Source organism: Mobula hypostoma, chromosome 28, assembly GCF_963921235.1.
Source record: "Mobula hypostoma chromosome 28, sMobHyp1.1, whole genome shotgun sequence".
NCBI lineage: Eukaryota > Metazoa > Chordata > Chondrichthyes > Myliobatiformes > Myliobatidae > Mobula > Mobula hypostoma.
This window is the reverse complement of record NC_086124.1, coordinates 22,956,658-22,974,774: the sequence shown is the minus strand read 5'-3', so window position 1 is coordinate 22,974,774 and position 18,117 is coordinate 22,956,658. Positions and strand designations below refer to the sequence as shown.

Below are 18,117 nucleotides of genomic sequence, written 5' to 3'. Positions count from 1 at the left end.
TGCCGTTTTTCTTTGATATTGTGATGCTATCACAGCTCAGGGTGTTCTGCAATTCAGAGTTCAATCCCAGTGGCGTCTGTAAAGAGTTTGTACGTTCTTCCTGTGTGCACGTAGGTTTCCTCCAGGTGCTCTGGTTTCCTCCCACAGTCCAAAGACGCACCGGTTATCAGGTTAATTGGTCATTGTGAATTGTTCTGTGATTAGGCTAGGGTTAAGTCGGTGGGTTTGCTAGTCGAGATTCATTGGGCTAGAAGTGTCTGTTCAGTGCTGTATCTCTAAATCAAGTAATTAAAATTAAAAGCTCCCTGTCAATGCAAGAAACTCCCTCCCGTCACCTTTACAGATCGTGTGCAAATCTCTGCTCCCCTGACCTCATCGTTGTGACTTTGAACGTGGGAAGGGCAGACTGCAGCCAGTCTCAGCACAGAGCGGTTCTCCAAGTGAACCTGCATTATCCGAGTGCAAGGTCCATTACCACAGGACCCAACCGCACCGCCGACACGAGGTGGCTTACGCACTGCATTGATCTAGCGGGAGCGCCAACCCTTCCTCTCTACGCCCCTTCTCCACGCGTCCTGGCTGGGACTCATTCGACAACACAGACAGAACAAGTGCATTTGCCACCAAGGTCGCACCAGTTCAAAGTAATCTGGGTTTGGGATATATTTGTTATTGCCGTGAACAGATGAAAACGCCTCCAAAATTAAATCCGACAGCAGCAACTCCACAAGCACGAGATTCTACAGACAACTATCTATTCCCCCTCCATAGATGGTGCCCAACTGAGTTCCTCCAGCATTTTTTTGCGTGTGTAATTCCACGAGCATTGTCCGCTGCCATGCTGTAACCTCACAACTACGTTGCTAATAAAAGGTTGTAGTGTCCTCTGCAAAGGGTTGTCTTCCTCTCCTGTGCCGACACAGGGACGGAGGTGTCCCAACACCTGGTGTTTAATTGGTGGTGTGACACTGAAGCCAGCCCGGCGAGGAATGCCATCGGGAGCTCGGTGCTCTTCGAGACCGGGTGCAGTGAGGGCTTCACCCTCTGCCCGTCTCACTTCCAAGGATGTTGACGGGATGATGTAGAGGGAGCTTCAGTCTGTGTCTCACCCTTGGAGTACCTGACTGGAAACTGTTGAGAGGGTGGGGGTGAGGGCGGGGGGCTTGTTGTGTTTCCTGCCCTGTCCCCCACTCATTCATTCATTACTCATTGTTCATTTATTTATATATCACAATTATATACACTTGTATATAATTGTTAATGCAAATATCTAATCAGCCAATCATATGGCAGCTACTCAATGCAAAAAAGCACGCCGACATGGTCAAGAGGTTCAGTTGTTGTGCAGACCAAACATCAAGATGGGGGAAGAAATGTGACTTAAGTGACTTCAACCGTGGGATGATTGTTACTGCCAGACAGGGTGGTTAGAGTATCTTAGAAAGTGCTGATCTCTTGGGATTTTCACACAACTGTCTGTAGAGTTTACAGAGAATGGTGCCAGGAACAAAAACGTACAGTGGGCTGCGATCCTGTGGGGGGAAAACACCTGGTTAATGAGAGCGGTCCGAGGAGAAACCCCAGACTGGTTCAAGCTGACAGGAAAGTGACAGTAGCTCAAATAACCACACGTTACAACAGTGGTGTGCAGAAGAGCATCTCTGAACGCACACCATGTCAAGCTATGAACTGGGTGAGCTGCAGCAGCAGAAGACCATGAACTTACACTCAGTGGCCACTTCATCAGGGAGAGAACGGACCACTAAAGTTTTCCATAATTTGTTTACTCATTACTTCGCCATCCATTTTCCTCACCAATTAGATTCATTGTTCTTCAGCCCTTTACTTCTTCCACCTATCACCTCCCAGCTTCTTACTTCATACCATTTACTGGCATGGAGGCGCCAATACGCAAGAACTTAAGAGACTGCAGAGGGTTGTAGACGCCATGGTAGCGGTTAGCGTGACGCTATTACGGCTCGTGGGAAACCCGGAGTTCAATTCCGGCACAGTCTCTACGTTCTCCCTCTGAACCGCCTGGGTTTCCTCTGACTGCTCCCGATTGCCCCCACACTCCAAAGACAGTTTTATTGGACATTGTAAATTGTCCTGTGTTAGACAGGGTTGTGAACTGTGTGGCTCGCTGGGCCGGAAAGGCCTTCTCCTCACTCTTTCTCTAAATAAAATAAGAAATAGACAGCCAGCTCCATGGCAGGCACCAGCCTCCCCAACATCGAGGACATCTTCAAAGCACGGCATCGATCTTGCAGGATTCCCATCACTCAGGCCGTGCCCTCTTCTTGTTACCACCAGCAGGGAGGTGGCACAGGGGCATGAAGGCACACACTCAACGTTTTAGGAACAGCTACTGTCTCCCTGCCGTCAGATTTCTGCACGGTCCGTGACCCCATCAACACCACCTTGCATTATTTTGCAATATTTGTTTATTTTGTACTGTGACACAGTAATTTCTTACACCTACACTGTACTGCTGCTGCAAAATGACGATAAAGCCGCTCCCCCTGCTCATCTTCGTCCTCACCCATCACCTGCCAGCCTGTACTCCTCCCCCTTCCCCCCACCTTCTTATGCTGGCTTCACTCCTTCCTTCCCAGTCCTGAAGAAGGGTCTTGGCCCAAAATATCGACTGTTTATTCCCCTCCCCAGCTGCTGCCCAACCTGCCGAATTCCTCCAGCACTTTTGGGCGCATTGCCCCACTCGAGAAGCGCCCCGAGTTATGAATCTCAGTACACCAGAAAAAAGGTAGCCTCTGTTTAAACTCAGATTACAGACACACTGCATGTGAATCCATTACAGTTCCAATCTACGCACACCCCATCCCACCCCTTCGATTTTTCCATTCGAGTCCTTGTCTTTGGCGTAACTCTGGTGAAATGTACATGACATGGGTCCTCCACAGCTGATGTTCACCGGGACTGAGACTTTTCCAGAGTGGGATTCACCATCCCTGTGGCTGGAGGATGGGAGTGAGGGACCTGGTGCAGCGGATGCAGGGGGGGCGCAGAGCCCTTCCGTCATCGGCTCGGCCGCTCTGCCAGCTCCTGTTTCTGCCGCAGGAGGTCCCGGTACCGTGATTTGGTGTTTGAGATTCTGCTCTGGAGAGTGGCCACCTCAGCTGCTAGCTCCATAACTGACCGGGCAGTGGGGGCAAAGAGAGAGAGAGAGAGAACATTTTCAGTGACCACTTTATTAGTTACACCTGCAAATATCTGATCAGCCAATCATGTGGCAACAACTCAATGTACAAAGACACTCAGGCATGGTCAAGAGATTCAGTTGTTGTTCAGACCAAATATCAGAATGGGGGAAGAAATGTGATCTAACTGACTTTGACCATGGAATGACTATTGGTGCCAGATGGGGTGGTTTGAGTATCTCAGAAACTGCCCATCTCCTGGGATTGTCATACAGAACAGTCTCTAGAGTTTACAGAGATTGGTCCCAAAAATAAAATACGGCCAGTAAGTGGCAGTTCTGTGGGCGAAAACACCTTGTTGATGAGAGAGGCCAGAGGAGAATGGCCAGACTCGTTCAAGCTGACAAGAAGGTGACAGTAACTCAAATAACCACGTATTACAACAGTAACAGCCCAGGGGAGAGGGGAAGAGCTGTGGCCAGGGAGTGAAGGGCATGACAGTTGAGGAAATTCCTTCCCATCTCATTCCAGACGATGAGCAGTCTGATGGACTCTTGTCGGTGAGTGGTTCAAGGAAGTTGGCTGGCATTGCCTTTCCCCAAAGCCCATGTTGCCCACCCTCCCTCCTCCCCAAAGACCACCAGCTCAAATCCCATCCTCTTCCCCACCATGCACCTGACCCTGCCGCTCTCTTCCCCCCTACAAACCACCAGCTAACCCCTCCCCATCTCATTTCCTTGCTTTGCCATACTTTCCTCACGGATTCCCTCCATCCATCTTCTATCCTCAAATCTGCCTCCCCGCAGCCCGCTTCGTCCTTTCCTCACTCTCCTCCCCATTCCCTCCTTGCCATTTCTGTGCCATACTCGTTCTCCTCTGATCGTTACCCCCGCCTCGTCTCCACAGCCCCAGTTCCCAGAGCCCAGCCCTCGCCACCCCTTGCCCGCGTCTCAGACCACTCACCCTCTTTGAAAGAGGCCTGAGCGAGCCTCAGGCTGTGCGGCACCAGGACCCCGAACCACCTCAGCGGATCCCGAGCCAGCGGTGGCCCCCCCTGCCGCGATGGTCTCTCACGATCTTCCACCGAGGCCTGCGTCCCGCAGACCTCCTTGTCGGCACGCGGCGCCTTCTCCCCGCTGTCCTCTGGCTTCCTCCTCCTCCTCACTGTGCAACAGAGCAAGGCGCCAGTGGTCAGGCTGTGTTTATTTACGGAGGAAGTTCACATTTTCCCTTCCCCTCTCTCTCCAGCAAGTTGGAGACACAGCACAGTCCATCACGGAAACCAGTCCCCCCCAACTCCACGAACGCTGTCTACAGTTCCCACTGCCTTGGTAAAGCAGCCAGCATAAGGAGAGACCCCCTTCCCACCCAGGACATTCTCTTCTCCCCCATCTCCCACGATACAAAGTACCACCAGACTCAAAGGCAGCTTAGAGTCAGCGGGTCAAAGTTCAAAGGGGTTCCCAACATTCTGTATGCCATGGACTCCAACGATTAGCCAATTAAGTAAATTTATTACTAAGGAACGTATCCATCACCATACACTACTCTAAGTTTCATTTTCCTGTAGGCATTCACAGTAGATAAACAAAATATAACAGAATTAATCAATGAAAAACTACACACAAAGACAAACAAACAACCAATGTGCAAAAGGAAACTAAGTACGCAGACGACGAAATGCATAATAAATAATATTGAGAACGTGTTGTAGAACCTCTGGTTTAAGATGGCACTACTGAAGATGTGCAACAGCTCACCGGCAGTTCGAAAGCAACGTAATTAAAACTATTATTAATAACACTTTTTTTAAAGAAGTAAATTGTGGTGAACTATCACCGCAAACAATGAAGAAGTGAGCGAAGGCTATAAGTGAATTCACAGGATGTGCCCCGCAGGTCTGCTGGAAAATCGATGCACTTGGGAGTTGGAGTGGATGTTTCGGAGGGAGAAGACGGGGCAGAGGTGTTCCGATGCCCATCCAGCTGGCTTGGGTGGGAGGGTGGATCTATCCAAGTGCCGAGCCGATTTGGAAAGGTCGAGGTTTGGTTTCTTCGGCAGCGAAATCCAGGTCCAAAGCGAATCGCTGGGTGGCCTGTTCTAGGCCTGGAGCAATTCGCCACGGCGAGGCCCGGGTCCTAATGCGAGGTACAATCCACTGTTTGGAGAATCTAAATGCCAGCCCAGATAGACCAGAGGGTAGGGTGTCGGGTGAGGTAGGATCGTTCTGGGTGCTGAGGTGTGCGGAGGTCGAGAACAGCTTCCCCAGCAGCAAAATTCAGACCTGGAGAGATTCGCTGTGGCAGGGATAGGCTCTAGTGCGAGGTTCGGACAATTTAAACGCCGGCCCATATAGGCTGGGGGCTTCTCTCTCCGTAATGCCAAGGCTGTGTGTGAGACTGCCCCGGGCTGCAGTGCTTCATGTCTGCGAATTTTGCGGTGATTTGCCCCGCTAATGTGATGAACTGGGTTTGGGCTTTGGGCCTACTCCAGGTTGCTCTGGGGATTTGGATCCAAGGACTCAATTTGGTTCGAAATGCTGTTGTTATTGCTCATTTCTATTGTTTGCGTGATTTGTTTTGTTTTTTTTTCTTCCCCTTCTGTGTGGGCACTGGGGGTTGGTTTCTTTCTTCTTCTTCTTCTTCTTCTACATGGGTTCTTTCAGGTTCCTTGCTTTGTGACGGCCAGTAAGCAAAAAAGACTCAAGTTTATTCTTTGATAATAAATGCACTTTGAATCTTTGATTCCTTGGAAGTGAGTCCATAAGTTCAGGAATCAGTTCAGTGTTCAGTCACAGAGCAGAAGAGCACAGAAGCAGGCCATTCACCCATCTAGTCTATCCTGACTTGTTTTCCTGCCTAGTCCCATCGACCTGCACGCCTCCCTCTCCCATCCATGTACCTATCCGTCCGTGGACTCACTTTACACCGCACGTGTCGGAGCAGTGCTGCCAGGGTAACAAAAGACACGACCCACCCAGCCAACACACTTTTCATCCCTCTTCCCTCCGGAAGAAGGCTCAGGAGCTTGAAGACTCCTACGGCCAGATTTCGGAACAGCTTCTTTCCAACTGTGATGAGACTGCTGAACAGATCCTGACCCGGATCTGGGCCGGACCCTCCAAATACCCGGACCTGCTTCTCGGTTTTTTTGCACTACCTTACTTTCCCTTTTTCTATTTATGATCTATAATTTAAATTTTTAATATTTACTAAATTTTACTATTTTAATATTATTAATATTTAATATTTGTAATCCAGGAGTGGGAAGCGCAGAATCACATATCGCTGTGATGATTGCACGTTCTAGTAACAACTGTTTGGCGACAATGAAGTATAAAGTATGCAAACTTCTCTAAAGTATTGTAGCTGAACTCGCATCCACCACTTTCAACGGCAGCTTGTTCCAGTTCAAGATTCGAATTTAGGTTCTTTGATCACACATCTCTTCTATGATCTCCACCAGCGCAGGGCCAGCACAAGGCAGCGTGCTTAGCCCCCAGCTCTACTCTGCACTTATGACTGTGTGGCTAAGCACAACTCCAATGCCATATTCAAGCTTGCTGACAACACCACTGTCGTTGGCCAAATCAGAGGTGGCGACGAATCGGGGAGGGAGACTGAAAATCTGGCTGAGTGGTGACACAACGACGACCTCTCACTCTGTGTCAGCAAGACCACGGAGCTGATTACTGACCTCAGGACAAGGAAACCGGAGGTCCATGAGCTGGTCCTCATTGGCAGATCAGCAGTGGAGAGGGTCAGCAACTTTGAAGTTCCTTGGTGTTATTATTTCAGAGCACCCGTCCTGGGCCCGGCACGCAAGTTCAATTCCGAAGAAAGCACAGCCAGCACCTCTACTTCCACAGTAGTTTGCACAGATTCAGCATGACACCTTGACAAACTTCTGGAGAGTATAATGACTGGCTGCATCACGGCCCGGTATGGAGACACTAATGCCCTTGAACGGGAAATCGCACAAAGATGTAGTCGATTCAAACCAGCCCCTCACGGGTAAAGCCCTCCCCACCATTGAGCACGTCCATGTGAACTGCTGTTGGAGGACAGCAGTATCCATCACTGAAGGACCCTCAGCACCCAGGAGATGCTCTCTTCTCGCTGCTGCCATCAGCAAGGAGGTACAGGAGCTTCAGGACTCGCACCACCAGGTTCAGGAACAGTTATTATCCCTCAACCATCAGCTCTTGAACCAAAGGGGATAACTTCATTTGCCCCCATCAATGAAATGTTCCCACAACCTATGGACTCACTTTCAAGGAATCTTCATGTCATGCTATTTATTGCTAATTTATTTATTGATATTATTTCTTTGTGTACTTGCAGAGTTTTGTTGTATTTTACACATCGGTTGAACGCCCAAGTTTGTGTAAACTTTCACTGGTTCTATCATGGTTATTGGTTCCTAAGGTTGTCAGAGCCGGGGGTGGTAGCAGGGATAAGCTCCCACTACCTATAAAGTGCTCCAAATGGTGTGCACCTCTAACAGCCTCTGACAACCAAGTCCAACTCTTGGCCTTCACGAGTGGCTTAGCTACTAGGCCCAGCAGAACTGTTTCTACTAACAAGGGGCAATGGTGGACCACTGGCGCCTTAAAACCAGTTGCTTCGGGTAGGTGGGGCTCATCAGCAGCCAAGGAGAAGGGAAGCTCTGAGTTCACACCTCTGCTGCCTTGCCGCCATATCCACCCATGGGAAGGGCTTCGGGAGTAAACCCCGAGGGAGAAATCCAGAGCCAGGGTCCCTAAGGCAGTTTGATGTCGTTTACGACTTCATTCTGGCAACCTCTGCAACGACACTGGTGCCAGGCTGTACCAGTGCTTGCCCTTCCCTTGGACTACACCCCAAGACCCACCCAGTGACGTGGAGAGGGGAAGCCACCGCATGGGCAACAGCCAGTTCTTCAAATCTTCCCGCCCAGGCTTCATCCTGGAGAGGACACAGTTGACCAGAGACAAAAACCCATGCTTCCCTGGGATTGACAGTTGCCTACTACTACTATTATTGTTATTAATCTATTATGGATTTATCGAGTATGCCCAAAAGGAAATGAATCTTAGGGCTGTATATGGTGACATACATGTACTTCAATAATGAATTTACTTTGAGCTTTGAACCCGAGGGGGTGCTGAGGGTGAGCCGGCAAATGTCGCCATGCATTCTGGCGCCAATGTAGCACGCCCACAATGCTCGGCAGAACAGAGAACACAGCAAACGACGAACCAGCAACACAACACAACACAAACCACTTTCTACACACACACACACACACACACACACACACACACCCAAGCTAGCCGATGACGGCACCTCGAACTCCAAGCTCACCAACTGACCAGTCCTCATGCCCAACCCTGGGGCCCACTAACCTAGGTCAGCACGATCCCCATAGATGTCCTTTGTCACCCATCCACGCCGTCGAGCACAGAGCAGAGGCAGTGACTCTGGATGCCCTCTATCCCTTGTCTACATGTCCACCAGCCTCTGATTGAAGAAGTTCCCCTTAAATTTTTTAGCTTTCCCCATTAACCCATGACCTCTAGTCCCACCCAACCTGAGGGGGAAAGGTCTGCATGTATATACTCCTTCTTCGAGGCCCCCTGTTGGCCGGAGTCCAGCACGCAGCCTACGTGATCGGCAAGCCAGGGAACAGTACGACATGAAGAACACCCATGCGGGAGGCTCCCCCTCCCCCCGCAGCTGACGAAGCCAAACAAAAGGCAGAGACCGATACAGTTTGGCACAGGAGTCGCCAGTCCGCGTTGAACTCAACGTCGGGACTCCAGCGCCAGGTTTATCCCCCCCTCGGGGTTTACTCCCGAAGCCTTCCCCGTGAGAAGATATAGCCGCAAATCAGCAGAGGTTTGAGATCAGAGTTTTCCTTCTCCCAGATGAACTGCCCGCCACAGCTGTGAAGCCCTATCTGCCTGAAGCGACTGTCTTTAAGGCACCAGTAACCCGCTTTTGCCCCTTCTCCTGTCAGTAGAAACAATTTTTTTAAACAAAATATACCTTATTCAAAATTAAAATTACATACAATAAACCATTCAATGACTGCCAATCCTTTACAGACATTTCCATTACGGTCTATACATTTCCACACTCTTAGCCACCCATGTGGCACTCTGTTGCTTCACCTTTCCACACCATTGTTGAGGGGTATACTCCCCACCACCTGACCCCTCCCACTCCCACGGGTGGAGAAACCTATACTGTGGTCCTTCCCCACCGGGCCCTTGCGGTGGCTGCACCGAGTTTGAGTGCGTCCCTCAGCACGTACTCCTGCAGCCGAGAATGTGCCAGCCGGCAGCATTCTCCCACGGACATCTCCACGTGCTGGCGGACCAGCAAGCTTCGGGCCGACCAAACAGTGTCTCTCAGCGAGTTGACGATCTGCCAGCAGCACCGGATGTTGGTCTCCGTGTGCGGCCCTGGGAACAGCCCGTTCCTCCAGGCTTTGTAGCTGATAATGAAGGCCAGGAGCTAGAATCAGCGTCAGACGCTATTTAAGACAGGCACATTTAATTAGGGAGAGGGAAACTGTACCCACTACTACTCCTGGCTATAACAACCTTAACTTCACTCACCCCATCGTTGAAATGTTCCCACAACCTATGGACTCACTTTCAAGGACTTTTCATCTCACGGTCTCGATATTTATTAATTATTTATTATTACTTTTTGTATTTGCATAGTTGGCTGTCTATTGCACATTGATTGCCCAAGTTGGTGCAGTCTTTCATTGATTCTGTTATGGTTATTATAGAGCATTGAGATCTACAGCACATTACAGGCCCTTCAGCCCGCACTGTTGTACCAACCATGTAACCTCCTCTAGAAACTGCCTACAATTTCCCTACTACATAGCCTTCTACTTTTCTAAGCTCCATGTACCTATCAAAGAGTCTCTATGCACCCACCACTCTGTGTGAAAAACTTACCCCTGACATCTCCTCTGTACCTACTTCCAAGCATCTTAAATCTGTGCCCCCTCGTGTTAACCATTTCAGCCCTAGGAAAAAGCCTCTGGCTATCCACACGACCGATGCCTCTCATCATCTTATAGATTCTGTAGATTTATTGAGTATGCCCGCAAGAAAATGAATGTCAGGGTTGTATATGGTGACATACGTTTTTAATAATAAATTTACTTTGAACTTTGAAGGAATCCTATAACCCTCATAATTTAATACTACTGTGATGTACGGCATTTGGAATAATCTGTCTGGATGGTACACAAAATAAATCTCCTCACTGAATCTCGGGACAACGTGTGAGGCGTGCTCGATGGCTCTGGGCCTGTTCTCACGGGGGGAGGGGGAGGTGGTGGAACTCATTGAAACCTATCAAATGTTGAATAGCTTAGTTAGAGTGGACAAGCAGAGGATGTTTCCTGTTGTGGGGGAATCTATTACCAGAGGGCACAGCCTCAGAATACAAGGATGTCCCTTTAGAATGGAGAAGAGGAGGAATTTCTGTCACTAGACGTTGATGAATCTGTTGAATTCATTGCCATGAACGGCTGTAGGGGCCAAATCATTCGGCGTATGTAAATCGGAAGTCGACAGGTTCTTGATTAGTAAGGGTGTCAAGGGTTATGGGGTGAGGGCAGAGAATGGGGCTGAGAGGCAATTGTCTGAATGCTTATTCTTCGCTGACACTCAGTGACAAAAATCACTGCTTTTTGAACACAAATACAGGCAAATGACATTTTTTTTTAAACTGTTCGCTCTAAGCATGCTGCAGTGTCAAATGCCACACAAGTGCACAGGACTGACACAAGTTAGAAACTGCTCAGCAAGTCTCCTGTCCCAATTAAGAGGCATAAATGTCCCAAATAAATGAAGTGAATCCCGGCTACTTTCTCAATCAGTTTTTGTTCTTGAAGGGTTGTCACAAATAAATGTCTGCCCCGTTAAACCAATGGTCCAATTAAACAGAATCCGCTGCATTTTCTTACCGAGTGGAGCTTCCTCCTGCTCTTTGGGTCCGATCTCCTCAATCTCCAAGCGCTTTTCCACGATGGTCCCACCCGTTTGCTCTCCAGAGTCCACCCGCTCCACTCTGAAGTTGTAGTAACCGTCTTCTTTCTGACTGCAACAAGTCATGAGGAAATGTTTTAGGGAGACATCAGATACTAAAAGGGAGCTTGGTGGTAATGATGCACTGAGGGACCTCGGGGGATCAAGTCAGAGCTCCCCTCATAGAGACAACAGGGTGGGATAGGGCAACTGGCACGCTGACCTTCATTGACCGAAAATCAGTACAGGTGTCCCCCGCTTTTCGAGCGTTCGCTTTACGACACTGCTGTTACAAAAGACCTACATTAGTTACCTGTTTTCACTAACAGAAGATGTTTTCACTGTTACGAAAAAAGGCAGCGCGCGACAAGATCCTCCCCCGAAACTGTATCCTAGCCGGCATTGCTTAAACACATGCCTGTGAGCATCTGTGCTTTATCTCAATTTATTTTGGGCACCCGTTAGCAAGACAAGTTCTACGGTATCGGAAAAGCCTAAAAGAGCTTGTAAGGGTGTTACACTTAGCGTAAAACTAGACATAATTAAGCGTTTCGATCGTGGTGAACGAAGTAAGGACAAAGTGAGTTTGGCTTGTGGAAGCTGACAAAGATGATGTTGAAGAGGTTTTGGCATCCCATGACCAAGAACTGATAGATGAAGAGCTGATGCAATTGGAAGAGGAAAGGATAACAATCGAAACCGAATGTGAAGTCGTCCAGGAACTGAACGTGAAGCAACTGCGTGAGATTTTCGCTGCAATGATTGCAGAAAAGTATGACTTTAATTTTGAAAGGGTACGTAGGTTTAGAGCATATTTGCAGGATGGTTTGAGTGCTTACAAAGAACTGTATGATAGAAAAATGCGCGAGGCTAAGCAGTCAAGCATACTGTCATTTTTCAAGCCTTCCACATCAGCCACAGCAGACGACGAACCTCGACCTTCGATATCGAGGCAGGCAGACATTGAAGAAGATGACTTGCCTGCCCTGATGGAAACAGACGATGATGAGATGACACCTCAGTGTCCCACCACCCCAGTGGTCCCAACCTCCAGGCCGCAGACTGATACATTGCCGCGAAGCATGCAGTGGTGCAGTGGTAGCCGGGACGCACCCAGCACATCTTTAAGAGAAAAAGCTAAAATAAACAAGCTAATTAATTAGGTGCAGCCAGGCACGTAAATGTTGGCCTAGTTCAGAGGCGATGCGGCAATGATAGTAGAAAATTATTTTTACTTTATATAGGCTGTATATTTATCATATCGGTCCTGCTTTTACTATATGTTACTGTTGTTTTAGGTTTTATGTGTCATTTGGCGTGATTTGATAGGATATTTTTTGGGTCTGCGAACGCTCACAAATTTTTCCCATGTAAATAAATGGTAATTGTTTCTTCACTTTACGACTTTCCGGCTTACGAACCGTTTCATAGGAACGCTCTAGCTTCAGATGGCGGGGGAAACCTGTATAGGACAAAGGCCTAGATGGAGTGGATGCGGGGAGGACGTTTCCTGTAGTGGTGGAGTCTGGGACCAGAGGGCACAGCCTCAGAATAGAGGGATGTCCCTTTAGAACAGAGATGAAGAGGAATTTCTTTGACCAAAGGCTGGTGAATCTGTGGAATTTATTGTCACGGATGGCCGTGGAGGCCAAGTCTTTCGGTATACTTAAAGTGGCGGTTAATAGGTTCTTGGTTAGTTAGGGTGGCAAAGGTTACGGGGAGAAGGCAGGAGAATGGGGTTGAGAGGGATAATACCATCAGCCATGATGGGATGATGGAGTAGACTCAGTGGGCCGAATGGCCTAATTCTGCTCTGCTGTCTTATGATCTTAAGCATTGGTGAGGCCACACTTGAGGAGTAGTTTGTTAATTTATTTATTTAGAGATACGTAACAGTGACAGGCCCTTCTGGCCCAGTGAGCGCCAGGAGCCCAATTACACCCATGTGGCCAATGACCCTACTAACCCGTACGCCTTTGGAATGTGGGCGGAAACCCGAGCACCTGGAGGAAACCCACGAGGTCACGGGGAGAACGTACAAACTCCTTACAAGATCAAACCCGGGCGGCGGGTGCCGTAACAGCGTTACGCTGAACGCCACGCCACGGTGCTGCCCTGACGGCACAGTTCTGGTCGCCACAGCACAGGGAGGCAGGAGAACGAGTGTGAAACAGATGCAGCCGGACAACACACACTCACACAATGCTGGAGAACTCAGCAAGTCATGCAGCATCTGCGGAAAGGAGTCAACAGTTGATGTTTCAGGCCCAGACTCTTCATCTATACTTGAAAAGCAGCCAGAATAAGAACACAGAACACAATAAGCCTTCCGGGCCATGATGTTGTGTTGACCATTTAAACTATTCCACGATCGATCTTAACCCTTCCCTCCAACATAGACCCACCAACTTGCTCTCACCTATATACCTATCAACGAATCTCTTAAGTGCCCCAAACACTACCAATAGATTTACCATCATCATCATGTTCCCTGTCGTACGGCGTGGGTGATCACAGTCCTTCCATATTCTTGGTGAATTTTTCCACAGAAGTGGTTTGCCATTGCCTTCTCCTGGGCAGTGTCTTTACAAGATGGGTGACCTCCAGCCATAACTATATTCTTCAGAGATTGTCTGCCTGGCATCTGTGGTCACATAAGCAGGACCTGTGATGCGCACCAGCTGCTCGTATGACCATCCACTACCTGCTCCCATGACTTCACATGACCCTGATCGAGGGGCTAAGCAGGTGCTACACCTTGTCCAAGGGTGACCTGTAGGCCAGCGGAGGGAAGGAGCGTCTTACACCTCCTTTGGTAGGGACGCACCTCCACCCGCCACCCAATTCGGTGTTTATTGTTACAATTTGCAACGTGAAACACTGACAATGTAAACACATTGAAGCTTTGAAATGTTCCAAAGTAAAAATTGTGTACATTTATTATTTAGAAAATTTATGGATTATATTCATTAACACACAGCATTAATTACAGAATATTTCACAATTATATCAACATAGATTTTAAAATTATATTGGCATAATTTCACAATTATATTAACACTGAAAATCCCAGCTGCGTGGCAACAAAGGCTATGTGCACGGAGGCATTTCAGTTACTGCGCGGCCACGTACCACACAGCTCGACACTTACCTCACATCAACACGAGCCAACGGCACCATCTCCGGTCCGTACTGGAGAGAAGAAACCCACTTGGTCCCCATGGAGTAGCGAGCCTTGGAGAGCGAGAACCAACCCTGAGGAGGGAGACTTCTGGTCAGACATGCAAATGATGGGATTCAAAAGTGCAGAAACTTTCTATGGGATCAATATCTGTATAAACATTCAAGATCATCATCACCTGACTGTATATCTATACTGTATAGACATTGACATTGATCAAACAAAATATTGATCCTCCCGACCATGGTGCTCCCACAAAACGTCTATCACACACAGCACACAAAACAAAATATTACCAGGAATAAGTTAATGAAATATAATTCAAAATGCACCACACACAAAATGCTGGAGGAACTCAGTAGGTCATGAAGCATCTCTGGAAAGGAATAAACAGTCGATATTTCAGGGCAAGACCCTACTTCAAGGCTGAAAAGGAAAGGGGAAGGTGTCAGAATAAAAAAGTGAAGGGGGTGAGAAGGAGAAGGATAGCTAGACGGTGATAGGTGAAGCCAGGTGGGTGGGAAAGGTAAAGGGCTGGAGAGGAAGGAACCTGATGGGAGATGAGAGTAGACCATGGAATAAGGGAAAGAGGAGGGAACTGTGGGGGGGGGGGAGTGATTGGCAGGTGAGAAGAGGCCAGAATGAAAAATAGAAGTAGGAGGGAGAAGAAAGGATTTTTTTTTAAACCACAATTGATATTCATGTCATCAGGTTGGAGGCTACCCAGACAGAATGTAGGTGTTGCTTCTCAATCCAGAGAGCGGAACAGTGAAAAGCTCACTGTCCTAGTGATGGGATCTTGGTGATGGCAGGGTGTTCATTAGTCTCACAGCCTGAGGGAAGAAGCTGTTACCCAGTCTGGCAGTCCAAGTCCTGATGCTCCTTCCTGATGAGTGGTGAGGATCCTCAACAATGCTTTGGGCCCCTCATCTGCAACACTCCTGGTAAATGTCACAAATGGGGGGGGCGGGGGGAAAGAAGACTCTGGTGATCCTCTTGGCAGTTATGACTGTCCACGGTAGGATCTTGCAGGTTCCGCACCACACAATCATACAGCCAGACGGGACACACTCCAATCGCAAGTTGTTAGAATGGGGGCAGGGAGCCTTGCAAGCCAAGTAGATGTTACTGTGCCTACTTGACTCGTGAGGAGATGCTGCGGGTCCAGGTTCGATCGTCTGTTCATGCGCACACCGAGGAAATAGAAAGAAAACTGGCGATTCAGAGTTGAAGTTTCAGAAGTTTGGTGACGGGGTCAGAACCCTTTGCCCTTCCACATGAGAGAACGAAGTGTGATTGCGGGACGAGTGAGAGTTGTCAGAATCCAGATATTCAGATACGACAATTAGTGAGATGCATCTGCACACCCACCATTCGGTGCCTGCATTTTTAAACTCCTATTGGCCCAGAATGTGGGTTACTTCGAACACCAGACAATTCAAATTCAGTGAAAGGACATGGGCGGTGGGGAGAGACTTACTGTTACAACCAACCAAGGCCAAGGAATCAATTGTGGAATTCAGGAAGGGGAAATCAAGGGAAACACACTCCAGTCTTTATGGAGGGGTCAGTAGTGCAGCTTCAAGTTCCCGAGTGTTGACATCGCTGAAGGTCTATCCTGGGCCCAACATATCGATGTAATTACGAAGAAGGCAGGACGACAGCTATATTTCATCGGGAGTTGGAGGACACCGAAGACGCTCGCAAATTGCTACAGGTGTGCCGAGGAGAGCGTTCTAACTGGTGGCATCACCTTCTGGTATGGAGGGGGCCACTGCACAGGATCAGAGAAGGGCTGCAGAGGGTTGTAAGCCTTTTAATTCCGATTCCCATTCCAACATGCCAGTCCATGGCTTCCCCTTGTGTCAAGAGGAGGCCACCCTCCGGTTGGAGGAGTAACACTTTATATAACATCTGGGTAGCCTCCAACCTGAAGACGCGAATATCGATTTCTCCTCCTGTTGAAACGAAGTTGCCCGTCCTCCTCCCCTCTTCTTCTATTCCCTACTCAGGCCTCTTTCCTTTCTCAGGCTTTCAACCAGAGTGCAGAAGACAACAAACTGTGACAATGCAAAAAGAAAGAATAATATAAATAAATAAACAATAAATATCAAGAACATGTGATGAAGAGCCCTTGAAAGTTAAATCCAGAGGTTGTGGGAACATTTCAATGATGGGGCAAGTGAGGTTGAGTGAAGTTATCCCCTTTGGTTCAAGAACCTGATGGTTGAGGGGTAACAACTGTTCCTGAACTTGATGGTGTGAGTCCCAAGACCTTCCTCCTGATAGCAGCAGTAAGGAGAGAGCATGTACTGGGTGGTGGGGGTCTCTGATGATGGATGCTGCTTTCCTGCGACAGCGTTTCATGCAGATGTGGCACTTATGGGCCCAGGACAGAGCCTCTATAATTTAAAGTTGCTGACACTCTCCCCTCCACAGATGCTGCCTGAGTTCCCCCTGTTTTTTGTGCATTCCATGTCCCCTGCCTAAGCATGCCAGGACAAGATAGAAAACTTTTCAGCTTACATTGTGGGCAACATTTTAATTGACTTGAATTACGAATTGAAATAACAAAAACAGACAATTTCAAAAAGAAACAGTACATGGTAGGGAAATGTCATGGAAAATTTCAGGATCAGCACCCCCAGATCCATAAGTTGTGGTCCAGTGTTATCAGTGGCCCCGCAAACCTCAGACAGTCAAAATTCTCAGTCACTGGGTAGACACGTTGAATTGAATTGAATTGACTTTATTCCTTATAACCTTCACATACATGAGGGGTAAAAATCTTTATGTTACATCTGTCTGAATATGCAAATTATAGTAATTTGTAATAAATAGTATGTACCGTAAGATTTACAACAAGACAGTCAATATAGCATAGAAATACAATTGTATCAGCGTGAATTAATTAGTTTGATGGTCTGGTGGTAGAAGTTGTCCCGGAGCCTGTTGGTTCTGGCTTTAATGCTGCGGTACCGTTTCCCGGAGAGTAGCAGCCGGAACAGTTTGTGTGATTTGGGTCCCCAGTGAGCCTTCGGGCCTTTTTTACACATCGGTCTTTGTAAGTGTCCTGAATAGTGGGAAGTTCACATCCACAGATACGCTGGGCTGTCTGCACCACTCTCTGAAGAACCCTGCGATTGAGAGAAGTACAGTTCCCGTACCAGGCAGTGATGCAGCCAGTCAGGATGCTCTCAATTGTGCCCCTGTAGAAAGTTCTTAGGATTTGGGGACTCGTGCCAAACTTCTTCAACCGACTGAGGTGAAAGAGTGGCTGTTATGTTTTTCTCACCACACAACCAGTATGTACAGACCATGTGAAGGCCTTGGATACCAAGGACCTTGAAGCTGTTCACCATCTCAGCCCCAGATCCATTGATGTCAATAGGGTTGACATCATCGTCTGGTTAAAGGTGATCTCCTCCTCCCCCTGCGGCCGGGCTCACCTGCTCCATCAGCCTCTCCAGCCGCTCCCTGCGGTCGTTCAGCTGTTCCATCTCCTCCAGGTAGCGCAGCAGCTGCTCGTCCAGCCGCTCAGAGAGCGGCCCCCGCCCGGCCTCCTCGGACATCACGGCTCCATGTCCCCCACCCCTCGCACCAATCATCAACGAGCCCGCCCTCCCTTCGACCAATAATACTCGCATCCACTGTGATCGACAGGAATGTACACCAATGAACGTCATCGTCGCTATCTCCCGCCCAAGTTCAATGAGAGTTGCTTCCTTCCCTCGATGTTT

At 48.5% G+C, this 18,117-nt stretch overlaps 1 protein-coding gene across 1 annotated transcript; it reads right to left on the bottom strand.

Moving 5' to 3' along the window:
* Positions 1-2,440: 2,440 nt before the first annotated feature.
* On the bottom strand, positions 2,441-17,969 carry ccdc115 (coiled-coil domain containing 115). The gene is made up of 5 exons (XM_063035552.1): positions 17,827-17,969; positions 14,348-14,451; positions 11,136-11,269; positions 4,122-4,322; positions 2,441-3,152 (listed from the first exon to the last, which is right to left on the bottom strand). Exons 1-5 carry the CDS (start codon positions 17,947-17,949, stop codon positions 3,037-3,039), a joined length of 678 nt encoding a protein of 225 aa, XP_062891622.1. The 5' UTR covers positions 17,950-17,969; the 3' UTR covers positions 2,441-3,036.
* Between the last annotated feature and the right edge of the window lie 148 nt (positions 17,970-18,117).